The following is a 24496-nucleotide window of genomic DNA, read 5'->3' as shown; positions in this document are numbered from 1 at the left end:
GTTGGTTTTCATGACGGCATTTCTCTCTTACCTTAACAGACAGTATCAATAATTCGGAACATCACTTCAAGTGTTATAACAGTAATACAAGTTTATAGTGCTTATCATTCCAAAGTAACCCTTAGCTATACGCAAGGATTCTGCACAGATGTGAGGTGATCATGTCTGCTGTTGCCATTCAGTCAACTTTTGGTAACACCCTTTTACAGTAGTATGCAAATTGAAAGATGGACAATCATTATCGAAATTAAGCTGGTAAGTTTAACAGTGATAAATGAGTATTTAAATGAACTCTTTCATTCAAATCCAAATTTATTCATCAGTAATATTTCATCAATGTCAAATAAATGAATTCAATTGGTATTCACTGTTGCAAGTGGTCAATCATTTTTGCTGACCTACTTGGATATGAAAAAATTTGAGTAAGTCCTTAAATTACAGACATTCAAATGACGGTTTTACAAATTTTATTATCATTAGAGGTAATTATCTACACCAGACAAGATGTTGTGTACCTTAAAACTAAGTATTGACAATTGATGGCTACATTCTATGTCTAATAATTTGCCTGCAGATTCAAACTTATTAAATAAGTAAGGTAACTCTATAGCCATTAATATATTCCTATGTGTCTATTTCTTTGCCATAAGAAAATGAAATGTCTACTTAGAATATTCACTTTACTAAAATGGTAACTGTGTCTCTTTTTCCCAAATTTAACGAATACACACATGCCAATTTTGCTATTTATAGAACTAAAATATGTAATATGTAAAAAATATGTTCCCTATCAATATGACACAAAAATATGATTTCATCACACTTTCACATGAAATATATTCATTAGATAGAATATGTTGTGTAAAGAATATTCCCTGTAGGTTTTTATTTTCGTATATGTAAACACTGTAATTTATGTCTAAACTTTCTATTAATAGAAAGACTGTCCCGGGGTTCGTTTCAGCACGGGTTGAACCATGCGACTTCTGTCCACACGGAAAAACTGACTGTTACCTCTCTTCAGGTGACCCTGAAAATGAAAAACTTAAAGATATATTATGCCTAAATTTCATATCTGAAAAAATGAACAAATATTACACAGTACATATGTAAACTGCTGAATTTAATGTCACATCAACACAATTTACGTCATTATGGCAACTTTCCAGATTTTGATGGTGGAGGAAGACCCCCCACCACCCAAGGTTCAATCCTGGCATTGTTTCAGGCATGGGAGGGGAGGTGGGGCACTTGAGTAGAACCAGCACCCTTCTGTAAGCCAGCTGAATGGCTTCTTACATGAAGAATCTAGACTCTAAATGAGGTTTCCAACCAATATCAGCAAGAACAAATAATTTGAAGTCAGCAACCTTAACCACTCAATCATGGAGGCCCCTAAATAAAAGTCAATACCTATGTGTGTATCAATGGTACTTAATGTGACATTCTAATAAACTTGTCTCTGTTAAAACATGCTTACGCTAGAATGACGTCACATTAACATGCGGAGACATCAATGTTTTTGTTGAGCCCCAAGGAAGAGCGCTACTACTATCTACTGTTTTAGATCAAGGCCATGTTAGAATCGAAAGAATTTATAGCAAAACCGTGTCTTAACACTATTTATACACTCGGCGGTAATACATCGGTCAAATAATTTATTACGCCCAACGTTAACTGCCCCATCACGCATAAACAGTGTAAACACACTCTTTTGCTATAAATTATTTCTTAAATAATGCCAGATTTAAGATTCTACAAACTAACTAGTGTCTACACCAACACACTACAAATAATGTTATGTCACTAAAAAGAATTTTAAGTCTTTTTAACAAACAGCTGTTACTGGATAGGATCTCTGTGATTTCAGTTGTTTATATATTTAGCCAAATATATCTGATGATGATTTTCTAGATTTAAAACAACATTTAATGAAGAACTATTTTAGTGAAAGAATCTGATGAGCAGAGTACATTTTAAATTTGCATTTTTAGCTAAATTCCTTACAGAAAAACATAGCACAAACATACTCTGGTAGTGCAGTAAATTCATGATGCCTGTAACTTCCAAATGAGATAAATGGGATTTAATGAAAAACTTAAAACTTCTCTGCTTTCATAGAACCTATGAACCCTATGTTCAATTAATCAAATACCTAGTTGGTTATAAAGTAAAGTGCAAGCAATGCCAACTTCATAAATAAACGAGATCTCATTTATCATGAGATTTAGTGAGATTTCACTATAGGTTCATACTGAAGTCCCACACCTGTTCATTTAATAGATCTCTGATGTTCTCTACAATAAAATTCTCTGGGTAAAAATTCAGGAAAAATAATAAAATCTTTTTGATTGATTCTTTTAACCTTTAGCCTGCTGGCAACAGGTTATTTTGCCTTTGCGACCAGTGCTGACCAAGATGTGCAGGCTGATCATGGTCTGCATTGTTCACTATTCAGTAAATTTTCAATTAACACCCCTTTGAATAGTAAGTGGTACTGCCTAAACTGAATGATGGCCCAGTCCATTTTAGAAATTTAGCAGGGTAAAGGTTAAAGTATCTCACTGCTTCCTACTCTGAATACAGAATGAACCATGACAATATTTTGGTTAGTTTTTTGTTCATATAAATGCAATAAAGATTTCCTAGAAAGTAAGTAACAGGACGGCAATATGAACGGGATATTTGCTACCAGTATTTTCATGGAACAACAGCTTACCATCTCTTTAAGATGACTCCAGCATTCAGTCCAACTCGCATATGGTTTCATATTAGGAGGCGAAGCAGCGACCAACCTAAACAAACAGTAGAGATTTTATCAAATACATATGTAGTGTTAAAATACTTTGGGTTTTGGTTTCATATTAGCAGTAAAAATTATCAACTAAGACAAATAAAAAATTATTTACATAATTCTGTAAACCATGGCTAAAGATCTGTAACAATTTTGCCTGATAATGTATTGAAATATTAAAGACATACAAATGGAAGATCAAGCACAAATCAAATCATCCTTACTCATTTTTCGACAGAGCTAAAACAGGAGTGATGTCAACAATGTATGATGTGTCAGGTAGTATTGCCTCTCTGACTTATAACCTTACTGTAGGACTATGATATTGCAGACTGCCATTCTGTATGCTGCACCATAATGGTTATTAACATTTGTGTCAAGCTACTTGCAAATCCTTTCATGGATTAACAAGAGCTGTCTCCACAGGATGACACATGCCCCCGATGGCACTTTGAATGAATAGTTATGGCCGAAGTTAGAGTTTAGGACCTTTGACCTATGGACCTGGGTCTTGCGCGCGACACGTTGTCTTACTGTACCACACATTCATGCGTAGTTATTTTAAAATCCATGCATGAATGACAAAGATATGGACTGGACACGCCCATCATGCACTATCATGAAATATGACATTTAACGTCTAAGTGTGACCTTGACTTTTGAGCTACGGACCTGGGTCTTGCGCGCGACACGTCGTCTTACTGTGGTACACATTCGTGCCCAATAATTTTAAAATCCATGCATGAATGACAAAGATATTGACCGGACACGCCCATCAATGCACTATCATGAAATATGACATTTAACGTCTAAGTGTGACCTTGACCTTTGAGCTACAGACCTGGGTCTTGCACGCAACACGTCGTCTTACTGTGGTACACATTCATGCCCAATAATTTTAAAATCCATGCATGAATGACAAAGATATGGACCGGACACGCCCATCAATGCACTATCATGAAATATGACCTTTAACGTCTAAGTGTGACCTTGACCTTTGAGCTACAGACCTTGGTCTTGTGCGCGACACGTCGTCTTACTGTGCCACACATTTATGCGTAGTTACTTGAAAATCCATCCATGGATGACAAAGATATGGACCAGACACGCCCATCAATGCACTATCATGAAAAAATGATCTTTAACGTCTAAGTGTGACCTTGACCTTTGAGCTACGGACCTGGGTCTTGCGCGCGACAAGTCGTCTTACTGTGGTACACATTCATGCCAAGTTATTTGAAAATCCATCCAGGGATGACAAAGATATGGACCGGACAGACTGACAGACGGTTCAAAAACTATATGCCTCCCTTCGGGGGCATAATAAAAAGATACGGTGGGGGGGCATTAGTCTGTGACAGTTGGAAAGACAAAACCAAACACAAAGGCCCAAACCATACTCCATCTCCCAGCCCCCACCCTGCTCCATTCCACCTCCCCCCCTCCCACTCAATCTCACCAGCACCCCATTCCAACTTCACCTCACTCCCTCATCCCTACCCTACCCTGATTCTGGAGAGACATATTTCTATACTTACTCTGTACCAGCAACTGCCATAACATTGGACACCAGCGTGAATGGGTAGGTAAAATTGGAAACTACAAGCTACAACAGAAAACAAATTAGTTTTTTGTTTTTTTTCAAAACTGCTATGTCAACCAAATTCGAATGACAATGCTTTAATCTGATTTTTTTCTTGAATTTTTTTAAAAAGATAGTTCATTCCTGACAATCCACTGTACAGAAAGTTGTTATATTTCGTGTTGAATACTTAAGATTATCGCTTTCAAGATTTATGACCAGTTTTTGTCAAAACTAGGTGCAGCATAAACTGAAAGCTATATAGCTATCTACTCCAACTTGGGACTCGTAACCACACATTTTAGAATTTTTCCTAGATTCATTTTCTTATACAGCAATTCTATAAATCAATCACATATCTATGACAGTAAGTTTAAAATTTATGGAATGCTGAATTTAATGGAATGCTGTATTTAACTTTAACAGACATTTGAGCCGCACCGTGAGAAAACCAACATAGTGGCTTTGTGACCAGCATGGATCCAGACCTGGCTGCGCATTTGCGCAGTCTGATCAGGATCCATGCTGTTTGCTAACGATTTCCCTAATTGCAACAGGCTTTGAAAGTGAACAGCATGGATCCTGACCAGACTGCACAGATGCGCAGGCTGGTCTGGATCCATGCTGGTCGCAAATGCACTATGTTGGTTTTCTCATGGCACGGCTCATTCATACTTAATTTACAATAATAAATATACGATGCTTGATGGTTTTGATGAAAACCTGTCTTTTTAGCAGATTTTATTTTTAAAGTATACTAACACTAAGAGACTACTTTCATTTTTCTAAAAGGCAACTTTTACTGATACACATGTTCAAAACTGCAAGAGAAATTTTAATCAAATTTATGTTAGATGAATTTCTGATTACTTTATATTTGAACCGCACCATGAGAAAAGCAACATAGTCCATTTGCGACCAGCATGGATCCAGACCAGCCTGCACTGTTCGCTAATGGTTGCTCTAATTGCAATAGGCTTTGAAAGCGAACAGTATGAATCCTGACCAGACTGTGTTGATGCACAAGCTGGTCTGGATCCATGCTCGTCGCAAATACACTATGTTGGTTTTCTCATTGTGTGACTCAATTCTCAAAAGGACAGTAAGACAATCATTTATGGGATTCACCAATGTTGAGTCCACTGCTCAAATTTTGCACTTACTCATTACAGCCCTATATAATATGATTTGCAAAAGGTAAAATTAAAAAAATATTTGCTTACCCCAACAAACAAAGGGACATAATTCTGTGCTTCCTAAAAATACACAAACACATTATATATAATCAACTTCATGTTAACCATGCTCTATACAATGTGTATACAATGACCTCCAGGGTCATTATTCATCAACACTTGTCACTCTGAAAATTGGATAAAGACTTTCAGATGCTAAATTTTAAACTGACTGCAGATTTTTACAAAACTTGCTTCCTACCATTTACAAACAGGTACCTATATATAACAGAATGGATACAGATTAAAAGAAGTAATGGCAACTTCAGTTTTTAGAGCTTTAAAGTGTAACTTTGAGTTTTAGAATTAAAACTTTAATGAATCAGGGCTCAGGTCTTATATAGTAAACAATCATTAGATTTGCAAATCAAGGAAAGTTGCTCAATAATTTTTATCATTTTAGAACATGTACATTCTTACAATAGGGTTATGATAGTCATTACCTCACCTAAACTTGTCCTTGGATATACATGTAGGTCAAGACACAAGGTAATAATTATGTTTTGAATGAAAAACATTCATCCTAAAACATAATATATATGACAAAGACACAAAAACTTAAAAAATGAGTTGTGTGACCTTGACTTAGAAGATACAATAGGGCACACTGTAGCATCGATAACATGTAAATACATTGTACACTACTCTTTATATTTTGGCTAAGAAAATTTCAAAAACGTTTTCCTATACAATGGACTTGACTCTTATGTAAAAACACATATACATGTGGTAGTACCTATTTTGATCACAGGGATGCATTTTGAATAAACATGGAAAAGAAGTGATTTAGCATAAAATACTGGCAACAGGTGATAAAACTCAGACCTTCACCTATACTTATAGGTCATCCTGAACCCTTGATTCACATGACCTAAAAACACCATTCCTGAAGGGAAAAAAATTGAAATATACATGAAACAGAACCTCATAAACAAGCAAAAACATAAAACTAAAGAGAACAAAATAAAGAATCAATTTATAAATAATATGAACTTGAGAAATAAATATAGAATTCAACTGACGCCTGGCAATTCCCATGTATATAGATTCTGAAATATATTTCATCATTCAAGTTTCATAGAAATATGTTATAAAGGAAAAACAAAGATGGAATCTTAAATAAAATAAATCATAGGGTTCAAATTAGGACAAGCATACAAGCTAAATGCAAGCAGAAGTTTAGAATAGTTAGTGGTCTTAGAACGTACAAATATACTAGCCAAGTTTAGCTAGTCAGTAATATAACAAGCAGATGTCTTCAAAACTTACAAGTTTGTTCTACAAGTACACAGTTTTCATCATGAAAGGAACATAATTAATGAGCCGTGCCATGAGAAAACCAACATAGTGAGTTTGCGACCAGCATGGATCCAGACCAGCCTGCGCATCCGTGCAGTCTGGTCAGGATCCATACTGTTCACTTTCAAAGCCTATTGCAATTAGAGAAACTGTTAGCGAACAGCATGGATCCTGACCAGACTGCACGGATGCGCATGCTGGTCTGGATCCATGCTGGCCGCAAACCCACTATGTTGGTTTTCCCATGACATGGCTGATTTGTGTTTATAAAGGATTTTTTCATTGTTCAACAAAACTCATACATGATGCACACATATAAATAATTACAAGTAACATAATAATGCAAAACAAGTTACAGAGTACTGCAGTGGCAATACAGAAGTTCCCTACCAGCGAAGGACCTTGACCTTTGACCCGCAAGCATAGGTCATATGTTGACACATTATCTCATCATGGGAAACATTTCTGCGTAGCACTAAGATACATGTAATCCATCAATGCATATAAAAGTTAAAGATCAGAAACAATTTTTACTTGACCTTCAATAGTGACCTTGACCTTTGACCTACATGCATAAGTCATACACATGCATAATTAACATATTGCCTTCTATTCACATACCAAGTTTTATGAACCTAGCTTGAATACTTTTTGAGTAATTGCAGGATCCAGATTTGTGGAGAGACGTACAGATATACAGAGGGCATTGCTATAGTTCCCTCCGGTGTTCCACCGGTAGGGGACTAATTAGAATAGCTTGCATTACTACACTCATTTTAGTTGATAAGTGAATAAAAATAGTTCTAGCTAATTTAAGGTAGTAGAAATGGTTTTTTTTGTGACTGGTTACTTAATGATAAAATAAGTTTTGGCCAGAAAAATATTGATTAAAAAAAATCCAATATTATTGTTTAACATTAGCAAATAGATTTTCCTTTTAGCTAGTGAATGAAAAGGGCACTCACTTATTTTATCTAGTAGAAAATATTGCTAAATTTTACCCTGGAAACATTTCTGCTAAAGTGGTGTGTATGCATCAGTTTTATGGTAAAACAACAGCAGTGTAAACAGTCTATCCATCAGATTTGTCCCAAACCTTTATGACTGATCATTTTCCACTGATTTATATTCACTGAACACTTAATACAAGCTCAATGCCATGAAATCATTTATTTTGTGTGCAAGAAATTCCATTCTATGAGGCAAAAGCAACTGTTAAGAAAGGTACGAGTTCCTGGATTTAAAGTTTTACATATGAAACATAAAAACAAACATAGTGCATTTGCGACCAGTATGGATCCAGACCAGCCTGCGCATCCGCACAGTCTGGTCAGGATCCATACTGTTTGCTAACGGTTTCTCTAATTGCAATAGGCTTTGAAAGCAAACAGCATGGATCCTGACCAGACTGCACGGATGCGCAGGCTTGTCTGAATCCATGCTGGTCGCAAATGCACTATGTTGGTTTTCTCATGGTGTGACTCATGTATCTTTTACAAGATCTTCCCCATACATGACTAGATAGACATTTACGAGAATGGAAATGGTACAGAAAGTAATTCACACACTGTCTTTAAAAGAAAAGAAAATAATCATAAACGTACCTTGGTAGGTATAATGTATCGGTTTACAGAACCTATAATGAGGTTACACGCCCATATCTGTATAACCTCCCCTATCAACCTGGGTGTGAGACCTCTGAAATATAACACATATCAATGTTTATGGTATTAAGTAGATTTTAATAACTGGAAGACTCCCATTTATATAGCTCTTAATTACATTCAGAACTACTAACTAGAGATGCTTTTGAGAAAAGCGCATGTCTCCCACAACTGCCTTGTTTGTCTGGATTGTTCAGATGAATGGTTCCTATCAAAAATGTCTAGTTTGTCTAGATGGTCTAGACGAGTGGATCCAATCAGTAATTCAAGGGCCACAATTCAAAAGTGCCTGGGTGGATTTGGCTAGTTATCGAACTTGGCCGAGGTCTTATGGTCAAACACATTTTATTCAAGTTTGGTGAAGATCGGATGAGAAATGTTCAACTTAAGAGTGCGGAAAAGCTTTGTGACAGACAGACACACAGACAGACACACAGACAGGAGTAAATCAATATTTCTCCCACACCACTGTGTGGTGGGAGACATAATTAGCCAGTTTTACCTGCCTTAGCGGCCACCTGTATTAAATGAAATATTAATTTAGATCTACACCTACAGCTCTGAATATGGCTACCCCATACAGGGCCACAGTCAAACGACAGCATGTCAACAGATGAGATCAGCTGTTTATACAGAGTAGGTGCTTTGACTAGGGTTAATTATAATACAAATACTACTGGAGTTATGCATCAAGCATTGAGAAAAAGGAGGGATCCTAAAACCAAGATCTTACTATAATTATATACATATACATGCAAGAAGCTAATTTCATTTTATTGAAACTCAATAGGAAAGTAATGCACTTCATCAAATGTGTATCCTACATTAGGTGGCATCAAAGGGAGTTAAGCTAAATGTTATTTCTTGTTATTAACAGAAACTTACAGAACATTCTGCCATGGAAATTACTATGTACATTTCTTACATCCTCAATATTATCAAGAAAATAGCTGTCCGTAAGACATCTAATGCTCGACTATTCATATTGTTGTCCCAGAAGCAGGAATATTACCCTAAATGGTAAAATATCTATAGAGTTTCAATCCAGTATCTGCATTGGAATTGAAGATAGTAACTTGCATGAAAAACTTTAACCAGGATATTTAAGTCCAAAAAGGGGCACGATTTGCCCAAAATACATGTCAGAGTTATGGGACTTGATCCTTTGAGGTTGGTTATTGACATAGAAAAAGAAAAAATAAGTTTCAAAATAATAGATATGTTATGTACTTGCATGCAAAACTTTAACAAAGGTGTGACGCCAAAGCCTGGGTGTGTAGAATAGCTAGGACTATTCATCGAACAGTCTCAGACTATTCTTCCAATAATCAAGCTAACAAGAGCTGTCTCCATAGGATGACACATGCCCCCGATGGCACTTTAAATGAATAGTTATGGCCGATGTGAACTCGAGTTTAGGACCTTTGACCTACGGAGCTGGGATTGCGCGCGACACATCGTCTTACTGTGTCACACATTTATGCGTAGTTATTTTAAAATCCATGCATGAATGACAAAGATATGGACTGGACACGCCCATCAATGCACTATCATGAAAAAAGACCTTTAACATCTAAGTGTGACCTTGACCTTTGAGCTACGGACCTGGGTCTTGCGCGCGACACGTCGTCTTACTGTGGTACACATTCATGCCAAGTTATTTGAAAATCCATCCATCGATGACAAAGATATGGACCGGACACGTCCATCAATGCAATAACCTTTAATGTCTAAGTGTGACCTTGACTTTTGAGGTACGGACCTGGGTCTTGCGCGCAACAAGTCGTCTTACTGTGGTACACATTCATGCCAAGTTATTTGAAAATCCATCCATGGATGACAAAGATATGGACCGGACACGCCCATCAATGCAATAACCTTTAATGTCAAAGTGTGACCTTGACCTTTGAGGTACGGACCTGGGTCTTGCGCGCGACACGTCGTCTTACTGTGGTACACATTCATGCCAAGTTATTTGAAAATCCATCCATCGATGACAAAGATATGGACCGGACACAAAAAATGCGGACAGACCGACAGACCGACAGACTGACAGACCGACAGACAGACGGTTCAAAAACTATATGCCTCCCTTCGGGGGCATAAAAACAACTTCTATTATGATTCTTCATAAATTTTATGCTAGAACACTAATAAACTAGTATATAACAAATAAATACAAGGCAAAACTACCCTTATTATTTTCTTCACTCTCTTATTTCTGTGAATCTGTAACAAGAGGGTCATGATGACCCTGAATCACTTACCTGAGTAATATGAGCCACATGTTTAAAATGGCAAACTCATGCTAAAATATTATAAAATAGGTCAGTAGGTCATATGCATGGTCACTGAAAGTCAGTTTTAAGATCCGTGTGCAAAACTGTTCATGTCATCAAAATTTCAAGGCTGTTTTTTTTTTTTTTTTTTTTCTTGGATTTAACGTCGCACCGACACATGATAGGTCATATGGCAACTTTCCAGCTTTAATGGTGGAGGAAGACCCCAGGTGCCCCTCCGTGCATTATTTCATCACAAGCAGGCACCTGGGTAGAACCACCGACCTTCCGTAAGCCAGCTGGATGGCTTCCTCACATGAAGAATTCAACGCCCTGAGTGAGGCTCGAACCCACATCGATGAGGGGCAAGTGATTTGAAGTCAGCGACCTTAACCACTCGGCCACGGAGGCCCCAGTAATTTCAAGGCTGTATCTTAAAAACAAGAAAGTAGGTCAGTAGGTCAAGGTCTTAGACAGTTGACCCCTGATCACTTGGGGTCACCAGGTAAATATAATTAAACAGTCTAGGAAATATGATCTGATAATTTTTGAAGTATTTATTCCTATGTAACTCATACAACAAGTGACCCCCAGGGTGGGGCCTCTTTTCACCCTAGGGGAATAATTTAAACAACCTTGTTAGACATTCACTAGGCAATGCTACATACCAAATATCAAAGGCCTAGGCCTTGAACTTTCAGACAAGAAGAGTTTTAAAGTTTTTTCCGATATAAGTCTATGTAAAACTTGAGACCCCCAGGGCAGGGCCTCTTTTCACCCCAAGGTTATTATTTGAATAATTTTAGTAGAGGACCTCAAGGCAATGCTACAAACCAAATATCAAAGGCCTAGGTCTTGTCCTTTCAGACAAGAAGATTTTTTCCTATACAAGTCTGTGTAAAACTTGGGACCCCCGGTGGGGGGGAGGGGGGCCTCTTTTCATCCAAGGGGCAAAATTTGAAAAGTTTTCATAGAGGACCATTAGATGATGTCACATGCCAAATATCAAGCCTCTATGCCTTGCGGTTTTGGACAAGAAGATTTTTTAAAGTTTTTCCTTTTGGTTGCCATGGCAACCAGAGTACTGCATGGAATTCAATTCTTTGAACAATTTTGAAAGCGGACCACCCAAGGATCATTCCTGTGAAGTTTGATGTAACACTGTCCAGCATACATGCCATATTTTCAGACGGTCAATAAGGGAGATTTGCCTCAGCAGGGCTTTTTTTAAGGGAGATTTGGGTAAAAATAAGGGAGACTTTTATTCGCTCATTTTTTATGCGCTAAATAGCTGTTGTCATGAAAAATTCATCCAAGTTAATTGACGAGTGGAGCCAACAGTTGTGTACAGAATGCATGATTATTACTTATAGCACTTAACTTAATCCAAGGAAATTCAGAATTCCATGAAACATTGAACCAGGAACTTTGTTTTTGCTTTATGTGTTGATGCTTCTGCATCTGGAGAGAGTGATCTTTTTGACATGTTTAAGCATACAATACTCAAAAGATTGCGGAGATATCATGTCAAAACAGTCTTTTAAGGGAAGTCATTTCTTTTCATAAATGAAGTTGTTAAAACAAAAATGAAAGTCGTTCTTTTGCTGGATTGTCCATATTTAGATTAAAACTACATGTATTTAACCTGGGAATCCTTCTCCCGTTAATTATTGCAACATGACAATATCACAAAGGAATGGCAGTCAATTATTCGGGCAGTATGAATTGCAATTTATTTCATAAAATTCACTTATCCGAATTCATGTTTGTCCGAAATTCTGTGTAGTCTGACATTAACTCGCCAATTTTGTTAAGTCATTGCTGATTTTTTGCATGTTGTGCAAGTATTTAAATTGAGAAACATAAACTCGATGTTAGCACTAACCTGTCTCATCCTCTGATGGCTCGATAAATATGGGAAAAGAGTGTTTCCCGATAAATATTGAGGTCAGCGAAAACGAAAGTACATTTTGGCAGGTGGCGGTAAAATGACGTAATTTTAAGACTGGTTTACATATTGTTTTGAAAAACTACGGATAAGTGGCTTTGATGTTAATGAATCAGTCTAAAATCTCGCATGCACATGTTTACAATTGCCTACGGGTAAGATTAAATGGTTAATTGTTTGCAGATGGTGACAGTAGGTGGTAAGATAATTAATGCCTCAGGCGTGTATCTCTCGATAAACAAGCTAGGGATTATAGACAACTATGAAAATAATGTTTGAAGAGTATTTATGGGCGACTCGATATTGAAATTCAAGTATTTTCTAAAGGTCTACATGTGGTCCGAGATACGATTTTTCGACAGAGGACTTTTTTTCTGAATTTATTTTTTTACGGGAGGTTTTCATGTCCCGGCGGGAGACCGGGAGATATACTGAAAATACGGGAGAAAAAGTCTCCCGGCGGGAGATATGACATGTATGTGTCCAGTGGTTTTCAAGACTAAGATTTTTTTTAGAAAATGTTGACGGATGGACGACCCACAACACATGACGGACATTGAGCGGTCACAAAAGCTCACCATGAGCTATTGGCTCAGGTGAGCTAAAAAAAGCAACAAGACATATCTTTTCATTGACACATGCCTCTGTCCCAATTTTAAGGTTCTGGCTCAGTAATTCTTTCCTGCCTGCATTTGTCCCCAGTTACAGTCGAACTTCTTTTGCTTGAACTCAATGGGACCAGCAAATTTTGTGAGAGTTATCGTTAGTTCCAGCCATCAAACAAAATGCATTATATAGCAATTTTGCACGAGCCTGAGGGTTAGTTTGAGCAAAGGGTGTGTTTGAATGATCCAAGTTCGAGTGAACCAAGTTTGACTGAATAATTATAAGACTTCAGTCTGATGCTTTCTTCAACACTAAAAAGATTCTGAAATAACTGTCCTTTGTTGATGTGAGAAACCGTACAAAAATAGCAAGAAACTTACGCAAAGAAACCTCTTATTCCGTCTGAGTGATAAATTTCTCCAATGCCTGAGAACAGGCCACTAAAAATTGAAAAAGAAAGGTTTGACATATGAAGAACAATTCAGTCAAATAAGTAAAATAACAACTTTTAAAATCTTTGCAAATGTTTAACCTCCTGTTATAAAATACAGCCAACCATCCATAAATATTGCATATCACCTTTCCTTAAAAAATCTATATATGAGCCGCACCATGAGAAAACCAACATAGTGCATTTGCAACCAGCATGGATCCAGACCAGCCTGTGCATTTGCGCAGTCTGGGCAGGATCCGTGCTGTTCACTTTCAAAGCCTATTGTAATTTGAGAAACCAGCAACCAGCATGGATCCTGGTCTGGATCCATGCTGGTCGCAAATGCACTATGTTGGTTTTTTCATGGCGCAGCTCATATGTTATATAATCTGATCAATATTGGTCATAAATGATTCAGAAAATATACTTCTGCAAAACCTTAAAAAAACATTTAAATCAAAGTATTCTGCATTAAAACTTCTGATTAGAAAATTAATACTTCCATTTGCCATGAACTGGCAACACTGGCCAGTCATATAATTATTGTACGTTCCTAGTTCTCTGACCAGGCTCACCAGTTATGAAGTTACGAGAGCTATTTAATGTTACTCTGCCTTTGAACATTTTTAAAACTCGTACTTAACTAAAACCAATCGCAAGTCAGAGTTCTGAGACTGGTCTAAAAGTCTTGGATCCTGGACTGACACTATAAAGTAAATTGTTGAGATAGTGACAAATACTGTGAAACCATTTATATTCATGAGGGACTATTTTTTGTGGATGTTAACGGTTATGTCAATCCATGAAATTAAATCTCAATGAAAAAGTGAACCTCCCACTCATGTTACATTGAAATCTATGAATTCATATCCCCGTGAAATTGCCATTCTGACCAAACCAATGAAAGTCCATGCCTATAAAACTGAATCAATTCATAGTACTGTAAAAACGACTGCATGTTTTGTGCACAAAGAAAATTTCGGTAAGTACTCTTTTAAGGATAGGCCAACTGAACTTACCAGTACATTTTTTCTCCTCCAACAAACTGAGCAATCTGTCTAACCATTATCACTGGGAAAAAAATCAAAACAGGCAAATAATACTGAATTTATCTGAAATATCATCTAACTGTTAACGGTATAATTTGACATATATTCTATTCATTTACAAAAAAGCTATGTTTCTATTACACTTTTTCAATTACTGGTTATATCATAGACTATAACATTTTCACTGCCATTTTTAGCGTACTGTTAATAAGTATAAAACTAAAATGGCTGCATTTAAGTTGCTTGTTACAGGATTGACTCCAAGAAACTTTTAACCTATATTGTTCTGTTAAAGTCACTGACTGATAACTGTTACTTTAAGTCATGTAATAAAGCAAGTTCTTTTGTGCTTACCATGGAAGGGCTGGCTAGCAATAACTGCAGCACACTTGGCAACTGTCTCCTGTCCTGTCTGTAATTATACAAATATACCTCAATCATTTTTCACCTTGGTGAAGTTTCAGTTTTTTTACTACCTAACTTTAACTTGATTGTAAAGAAAGCTTCTATTTCATACAAAATTTCAGGAGGATAATGCCAAAATGTACAAATATATATAATTCTGAGGTGTTCATGCCAAAAGCTTCCATAACCTTCATTAATTATCTGTAATATCAGCACCTGATACCTAACTCATGTATGTTCTTTAACCCTTACCCTGCTAAACTTCTGAAATGGACTGGTCCAGCTACAATTTGGGCAGTATCACTTATTATTAAAAGGGGTCTTTACTGAAAATTTACTGACTGAATAGCATAAAGTGTAGACCAAGATCAGCCTGCACAGATGTGCATGCTGATCTTGGTCTGCACTGGTCACAAAGGCAGAATCACATGCCGCCAGCAGGCTAAAGGTTAATGACATCCAAGTCCCACTTGTTCAAAACTTTAACAGGCAATTAAGCTTACGATCCATTAACTTTTAGGGTAATGTTTCGATGTTTTAGAAGACTATAGAATACTAAATGTCTAGAACCAGAACAAGATACTAGTGTTTTACCTCAAGACTAATATTTTGAATCAAACTTTAAACAGCTGTAAGTTTAATAGCCAGTTAAAGTTTCGAATAACTGGGCCCAGGAATGCTGGCATACTGACAGCTGTGACTATGACCCAGGTCGGGTTTCAACCTGTGACCGCAGAAAGAGCTGGCGGCACTTTTTTTTCAATACCTTTATCTTAGTTTTCTTTGTTACGGAACATAAGAACTTCCAAGTAAATAATGCATTTCAGTGTCTAATCTACATGCCTTCTGTTATATTGTAAATTCCTACTGATTCTTTTATTTCTTTTATTTCAAACCTTTGAATTCTGTGCAAACTTAAACCAGAATTGACATTTCTTTTTTCTTACTTGTAAGTTTACATGCTGTTGTTCATTTGTATGATATGTCAGAACAAATCAATCACCAATAAATGTTTAAATTAGTTTCCTATTAAAAAAAGGCAATAAAACTGTGATGCATATTTCACCTTTATACACAATGTTTTTATCCAATCTTTTCCTTCTTCTTCCTCTTCTTCTTCCTTCTTTTCATCTTGTCTCAACCACTGAATTAAAATATACAATACTCAAAAATGCAGCTGTCTGTTTACAGCTTTTGGGAGAAAAAGAAATTATCTTGACATTTCTTCTAAATTTGAGTTTTAACGTGGGCTTCAGTTCAACATAACTTACATAAATTAGTTTTACACTTGTTTATTTCTAGCTCAATTTTACTGTTTGACAGGTTGCTACTGACTGCTGAATTAAATCAATACAATTCATACATTCTGTGTAAGTATCTATACTGTCATAATGTCAAAATATTTTTTCATGGCCAAAATTTGCAGTTGAATAAAAATGTTAAACCCCTGAAGAATAAGAATGTAAAATCACTGGTTCAGAACGAGAATGTCAAACCTTTGGTGAATGATAATGTAAACAAGAGGACCATGATGGTCCTGAATCGCTCACCTATCCCCACATGACCCAGTGTTGAACTGAGTATGACGTCGTTATTTCTATTATTTGACATAGTGACCTAGTTTTTGAGCACATGTGACCTAGATATCATCAAGATAAAAAATTCTGACCAATTTTCATGAAGATCCATTGAAAAATATGGCCTCTAGAGAGGTCACAAGGTTTTTCTATTATTTGACCTAATGACCTAGTTTTTGAAGGCACGTGACCCACTTTTAAACTTGACCTAGATATCATCAAGGTGAACATTCTCACCAATTTCATGAAGATCTCATGAAAAATATGGCCTCTAAAGAGGTCACATGGTTTTTCTATTTTTCGACCTACTGACCTAGTTTTTGACCGCACATGACCCAGTTACAAACCTGACCTAGAAATCATCAAGCTGAACATTCTCACCAATTTTCATGAAGATCCGTTGAGAAATATGGCCTCTAGAGAGGTCACAAGTTTTTTCTATTTTTTAGACCTACTGGACCTAGTTTTTAACCCCACTGACCCAGTTTTCGAACTTGACTTAGATATCATCAAGGTGAACATTCTGACCAACATTCATGAAGATCTCATGAAAAATATGGCCTCTAGAGGAGGTCACATTGGTTTTTCTATTTTTAGATCTACTGACCTAGTTTTTAACCCCACGTGACCCAGTTCGAACTTGACCTAGATATCTTCAAGGTAAACACTCTGACCAATTCATGAAGATCCATGAAAAATATCGCCTCTAAGAGTCACAAGGTTTCCTATTTTTAGACCTACTGACCTAGTTTTTTGACTGCACGTGACCCAGTTTCGAACTTGACCTAGATATCATCAGATAAACATTCTAAACCAATTTCATGAAGATCCATTGAGAAATATGCCTCTAGAGAGGTCACAAGGTTTTTTCTATTTTTAGATCTACTGACCTAGTTTTTGACCAACATTACCAGTTTCGAACTTGACCTAGATATCATCAAGGTGAACATTCTGACCAATTTCATGAAGATCTCATAAAAATATGGCCTCTTAAGGGTCACAAGGTTTTTTCTATTTTTAGATCTACTGACCTAGTTTTTAAACCCCACGTGACCCAGTTTCGACCTGACTAGTATCATCAAGTGACATTCTGACCAATTTTCATGAAGATCCATTGAGAAATATGCCTCTAGAGAGGTCACAAGGTTTTTTTTATTTTTAGACCTAATGACCTAGTTTTTGCACCTACTTGACCAGTTTCGAACTTGACCTAGATATCATAAAGGAAACATTCTGACCAATTTCATGAAGATTCATGAAAAATATGGCCTCTAGAGAGGTTCACAAGGTTTTTCTATATTTGACCTACGACCTAGTTTTTGAACCCACGTGACCCAGTTTCGAACTGACTTAGATATCATCAAGGTGAACATTCTGACCAACATTCATGAAGATCTCATGAAAAATATGGCCTCTAGAGAGGTCACAAGGTTTTTCTATTTTAGATCTACTGACCTAGTTTTTAACCCACGTGACCCAGTTTCGAATTGACCTAGATATCTTCAAGTAAACCCTGACCAATTTTCATGAGATCCATTGAAAAATATCGCCTCTAGAGAGGTCACAAGTTTTTCCTATTTTTAGACAAACTGACCTAGTTTTTGACCGCACGTGACCCAGTTCGAACTTGACCTAGATATCATCAAGGTGAACATTCTGACCAATTTTCATGAAGATCCATTGAAAAATATGGCCTCTAGAGAGGTCACAAGGTTTTTCTATTTTTAGATCTACTGACCTAGTTTTTGACCCAACATGACCCAGTTTTCGAACTTGACCTAGATATCATCAAGTTGAACATTCTGACCAATATTCATGAAGATCTCATGAAAAATATGGCCTCTAGAGAGGTCACAAGGTTTTTCTATTTTTAGATCTACTGACCTAGTTTTTAACCCCACGTGACCAAGTTTCGAACCTGACCTAGGTATCATCAAGGTGAACATTCTGACCAATTTTCATGAAGATCCATTGAGAAATATGCCTCTAGAGAGTCAACAAGGTTTTTCTATTTTTAGACCTAATGACCTATTTTGACCCTACTTGACCCAGTTTTGAACTTGACCTAGTATCATCAAGGAAACATTCTGACCAATATTCATGAAGATCTCATGAAAAATATGGCCTCTTAGAGAGGTCACAAGGTTTTTCTATATTTAGACCTACTGACCTAGTTTTTTGAACCACGTGACCCAGTTCGAACTTGCCCTAGATATCATCAAGGTGAACATTCTGACCAATTTTCATGAAATCTTATGAAATATATGGCCTCTAGGAGGTCCAAGTTTTTCTATTTTTAGACATACTGACTAGTTTTTCAAGGCACGTGACCAGTTTCGAACTTGACCTAGATACATCAAGATGAACATTCTGACCAATTTTCATAAGATCCCATGAAAATTGTGACTCTAGAGTGGTCACAAAGCAAAAGTTTACGGACGCAACGGACGCACGGTACGGACGACGACACGACACCGCGCGATCAACAAAAGCTCACCTTGTCACTTGTGACAGGTGAGCTAAAAATCTCATGAAAGTTGATGTCAAACCTCTTCTGAAGATAATTTTATTGCGTCAAAACCCTAGTGCATGTGCATGTCAAACACATGGTAAATGAAAATGCCAAACCCCATCATGAATGAGGAAATCAAATATAGGTCAATACTGCTGGGATATCTCAACATGAACAAAGATACCTCTAAGACTGCATTCTGGGTACAAGTACCAGTGAAGGCTCCAAGCACACGAGGTAACAGCCCTGTGTACATCCCAAGGAACCCATCTCTTGTCCATATATGACCAGCTGAAATAAAAATATTTGAAAATTAATTATATACTAAGCAAAGTAACAGGAGCAAAAAATTATCTGAAACTGTAGTTTTACTTTAATAGCCACTTTCAAATGTGCAATTTAATGGAAGAAATGCTCCCAAATTTTAAAAATAACTAATATTTTTTCCAGTATAAAACTAAGCACTCAACTTGATTATGTCATGATAGCAATAAAATCTGTAAAAAAATTCTTTTGAAGGAAGAATGCAACCAAGAAGAATAATAACAGACTTGGATTGATTGAGTCTGTTCATGAGAGATAATGAAATGTGCAGCACTTCTCATGTCCCCTAACACCAGCTTAAACGTAACTTTATTACACATTTTGTTGTTATGCTTTACGTTTGTACTGCAAAATCATTTAAAACTGATTAAAATTCTATGGATTCAACTTAAACAGATATTTCTTGAAGACATGAGGTGTAAGATTTAAATTTTTTCAGACTCTGTTATCTTATTCTATTAATTAATACAAAAATCAGTACCCTTTGAATAAGTAGCAATTTCAAGGCTTAAACAAGAGCACCGCCTTGCGGGTGCTGACGCTCAGCTGATTATTTTGTATAAAAGAAATAATTATTGTCCTACCCATGATTTTCTAAGTCTAAAAAGGGCCATCATTCTTGCAAAAAGCAGGAAAGAGTTATGTTTCTTGATGTACAGCATCTGCTTACGATGGTGAAAAACTGCTGCAAGTCTTAAAGCAATAGCTTTGATAGTTTATGAGAAAAGCTGACTTAAACATAATACTCAACCAAGAAAACTGATTTTCTAAGTCCAAAAGGAGCAATAATTATTGCAAAAAGTAGGATGGACTTACGTTTCTTGATGTACAGGGTCAGCTTATGATGGTGAACAAGTGTTGCAAATTTCAAAGCAATAGCTTTGATAGTTTAAGAGAAAAAGTTGACCTAAACATAAAACTTAACCAAGAAATCTGATATTTTCTAAGTCCAAAGGGGCAATAAATCTTACAAAAAGCTGGATGGAGTTATGTTTCTTGATGTACAGGGTCAGGTAATGATGGTGAACAAGTGTTGCAAGTTTAAAAGATTTAGCTTTGATAGTTTAGGAGAAAAGTTGACCTAAACATAAAACTTAACCAAGAAAACTGATTTTCTAAGTCCAAAAGGTGCCATAAATCTTGCAAAAAGCTGGATGGAGTTATGTTTCTTGATGTACAGGGTCAACTAATGATGGTGAACAAGTGTTGCAAGTTTCAAAGCAATAGCTTTGATAGTTTAAGAGAAAAGGTTAACCTAAACATAAAACTTAACCAAAAAAACTGATTTTCTAAGTCCAAAAGGAGCAATAATTATTGCAAAAAGTAGGATGGACTTACGTTTCTTGATGTACAGGGTCAGCTTATGATGGTGAACAAGTGTTGCAAGTTTCAAAGCAATAGCTTTGATAGTTTAAGAGAAAAGTTTACCTAAACATAAAACTTAACCAAGAAATCTGATATTTTATAAGTCCAAAAGGGGCAATAATTCTTGCAAAAAGCAGGATGGAGTTATGTTTCTTGATGTACAGGGTCAGCTAATGATGGTGAACAAATGTTGCAAGTTTAAAAGCAATAGCTTTGATAGTTTAGGAGAAAAGTTGACCTAAACATAAAACTTAACCAAGAAAACTGATTTTCTAAGTACAAAAGGGGCCATAAATCTTGCAAAAAGCATGATGAAGTTATGTTTCTTGCTGTACAGGGTCAGCTTATGATGGTGAACAAGTATTGCAAGTTTCAAAGCAATAGCTTTGATAGTTTAGGAGAAAAGCTGACCTAAACATAAAACTTAACCAGGCAACGCTGACGCAGATGCCGACGCCGATCAAGTGATGACAATAATTCATCATTTTTTTTCAAAAAATCAGATGAGCTAAAAAAGAAACTCTCAGAATCTACTTACCATACTTCAGGATGTTAGGATAATAATAATATTGCTTTCCAAATATATTTGTTCCGAGTTTCGCTGGTACTGGTTCATGTCCAAGCTGAAATAAAAATTCATTAAAGAGTAATATAATAAAAGATTAGGGATGACCTGGAACAGACCATCTGTACCATATTAGGAACAGTACTAACTGGACAACATTTTAGCCCAGTGATTTTAGAAATTTCAGGACCAAATGTTTCAACTTAGGTAAAGAGCCTTTTAGACACAGTGTAGGTATGGCAGAATCCACTATTTTCCAAGTGTACAGCATTTACTGAAGACTGTCACCTGCATGATGGATCCAGAGAGAAACTTAGACTTAGCCAGTGTTTTACTTCTACTTGGATGGCCAGAAGACTTCTACTTGGATGGACAGAAGACTCATACAGAGAAAAAAGCAATCATTACCATAATTCATACCAGTATGAAAATTATACCCTGTAATTATACCAACGTATATTGCACCTATTAGCAAGAAATTGGAGTCAATGAGGGCTTTAGATAATTACCAGATTACTGAAGCAGAAAGTAAACAAGAGCTGTCACTAATGGTGACAAATGCCCCCGCAGCGCCTTGACCTTAGACCTGGTGACCTTGACCTTTGACCTGGTGACCCCAAAGTCAGTAGGGGTCGTGTACTTAATAAGTACTATCAGCATGTGAAGTTTGAAGGTCCTGGGTGCAGTGGTTCGCGAGTAAAGTGCCTTCATGCAAAAAGTTAATGTTGTGACGAACAAACGAACAAACTAACGAACGAACTGATGGACAGTTGAAAACTAATATGCCTCCCTTTGGGGGCATAATAAAATAACAAAAAGAATATCATCTTTATTTACTAATTTACTAATAAAACACTGAATTCTGTAAAATGCCAAAAAAGAAAAAAAACTATGAATCTGATCATAAAATATAATGACATCTATTGTCTATAAATCATTGTGTTTGAATTATTTGCCAGATAATATTGTACTTTATTTTTCTTGACCGATATCATGGTGATGCTGTTTACCATAACTTAACTGATGCTATTTTTATATACTGATGGTCGCGTCCATTAAGTTATGGCGTTACCCCATTTGTTTACCTAACCAGGTCGAACCGCAACATCTGCGCACTCTTAGAAACTGATGACATCATGCAAAGTGTGTAGCATATGGTTAATTTTGAATATCAGGATCAACATCTTTTACATTTAATGAACTTAATTGACTTAAAGTAAATGTAAGCATTTTCAACATTTTTAGTTAATAAAAACATACCTAAGAAACAAAAATTTCCATTACGAAGGATCGAATTTAACTTTTTTTCCCACTAGCAATTTTTTGCTAGTGCCATTTTTTCCACCAGCAAAATGGTGGGTTCCACTAGCAGTTATTTAAAGGCTGTTTTACGTGCTAAATTTATTAAGTTATTTTGTTGGTTTGGTTTCATATATAAAAGTTCAGCTCCATTTCCCACTTTTTTAACGGTTCGTACAGGCTGGGACTTTCTGGTTTCGGAAGTACAAACCAAAGTACTCGATTATTCTTTGGACTTTTGGCTGGACTCTGAAGTTTTAAGTTCTTTCAGCTCACTGCCGTGGTGTTGCTAGCATTTTGGGTCTCCGCAGGCCTTTTTCGCCCAAAGAAACTTGTAATTTTCCTTTCCATTTTTGCAGAACTTTGCAAATCACCGACCAAAATGATAACAAAAATTGTCTAGACGCTTAATTAGATATCCGATAATTACATTTGTACAACAGCAACAAGCATCTACAAGAGGTCACTTGATTATCGGTAAAACAACTACCCCAAAGGAGTTTTTAAAGAGCAAAGGACAGTTTGAGCGAATTTGTCTATAATTGTCGAACGTGATTGCAAAAATTATGGAGTGCCATGTTTTCCTACTCGCATTTTTCATTCTTACTCCAATTCCACAAGTTAGCGAATGCTAAATTCGATCCCCGATTGCGCCGTAACCACTAAAATAGGGGGAAAATTGTGTCATGATAAAAGCAATAATTTTCATAAATTTATGTTACACTAAAAAAGAAAATGATTTAAAAGCACAGTGTCTCTTATTTTAAATGATACAGTTTACAATATTATGTACATCTAAATATATAGTAAATAGGGTTTTGTTGGTTTGGAAGGGAATTTTTTCCCAGAAATTGGGGGAAAAAACATACTTTTTGGACATGCAGAGAAAAAACACTGAATATCCATGATACAGCGGCCAGTACAATTAAAAAAAAAAATTCAGATTGATTTCCAGCTCTAATGGGATACATACAGTTTATTTTATTGTGTGACAGGTCAAACTGTTGCTGCAAATTAATGTCAGAAATTAAAAAGCAGCCACTCAGTCAGTGTCAGTAAGCTTGTCTATTATAAGCTCTATTAGTGACAGGTACATTTGTTAATTTTTAACATAAATTCTCCTTTTCTGGAATTATTTGTAATGTCTGAACGCTCTTAGATGTCATCCACCTTTTAAACTGTGTGCTTAATTTGAGTTTCTCAGTTTCTGGGAGTGTCATTGAGAAATATTTTGACCCTTTGAGGTAAACTTTCGCTTTGACAAAAGGCAAATCAGAAAGAAATTCCAATCACATATGTAAGACAACGAAAGGAAATACCTGTATAAGAATTTTAGCATGTCCTACTGGGTGAAAAATAGCAGTAACACACTGCCCAAGAGCAACTGTTCCAAAATTGATGGGGGCTGACATTGTTCTCATTTAAATTCCGTACTGTACCGTATAAGGGACGGTATGATATTGCAGACAACACAGGTAAAGAAGGATATTGGATTTTGCAGACACTGTATTATGTAAAGAACAAAAGGTGTGAATGTATATAAAGGCGTCCTATGACAGA

General features: G+C 36.3%; 1 protein-coding gene across 2 annotated transcripts; it reads right to left on the bottom strand.

The window, feature by feature from the left end:
- Positions 1 to 581: 581 nt before the first annotated feature.
- LOC123551580 (mitochondrial carrier homolog 2-like) lies at positions 582 to 24406 on the bottom strand. 2 transcript variants are annotated; one of them, XM_045340621.2, is made up of 13 exons: positions 24256 to 24406; positions 21611 to 21695; positions 19568 to 19674; positions 16361 to 16438; positions 15244 to 15301; positions 14860 to 14911; positions 13788 to 13847; positions 8515 to 8608; positions 6634 to 6660; positions 5600 to 5632; positions 4333 to 4400; positions 2720 to 2795; positions 582 to 1030 (listed from the first exon to the last, which is right to left on the bottom strand). In XM_045340621.2, exons 1-13 carry the CDS (start codon positions 24355 to 24357, stop codon positions 932 to 934), a joined length of 939 nt encoding a protein of 312 aa, XP_045196556.1. In that variant the 5' UTR covers positions 24358 to 24406; the 3' UTR covers positions 582 to 931. The 2 variants fall into 2 exon arrangements, with proteins under 2 accessions (XP_045196556.1, XP_045196557.1); XM_045340622.2 differs by lacking the exon at positions 6634 to 6660.
- Positions 24407 to 24496: the final 90 nt, after the last annotated feature.

Source organism: Mercenaria mercenaria, chromosome 4 (genome assembly GCF_021730395.1).
Source record: "Mercenaria mercenaria strain notata chromosome 4, MADL_Memer_1, whole genome shotgun sequence".
Taxonomy (NCBI): Eukaryota; Metazoa; Mollusca; class Bivalvia; order Venerida; family Veneridae; genus Mercenaria; species Mercenaria mercenaria.
Note: the sequence above shows the minus strand (reverse complement) of the source record. Positions and strands in the feature narration are given on the sequence as shown.

What these genes read in the sequence shown, in the direction of transcription:
- LOC123551580 (XM_045340621.2), bottom strand. Translation starts at nt 24,357, where the DNA reads ATGAGAACAATGTCAGCCCCCATCAATTTTGGAACAGTTGCTCTTGGG. An exon ending in TAAAAACATTGTGTATAAAG is followed by an intron (nt 15,302 to 16,360) that starts GTGAAATATGCA and finishes GTATAATTACAG; the next exon opens with ACAGGACAGGAGACAGTTGC. An exon ending in GGAATAAGAGGTTTCTTTGC is followed by an intron (nt 8,609 to 13,787) that starts GTAAGTTTCTTG and finishes GTTATATTTCAG; the next exon opens with AGGTCTCACACCCAGGTTGA.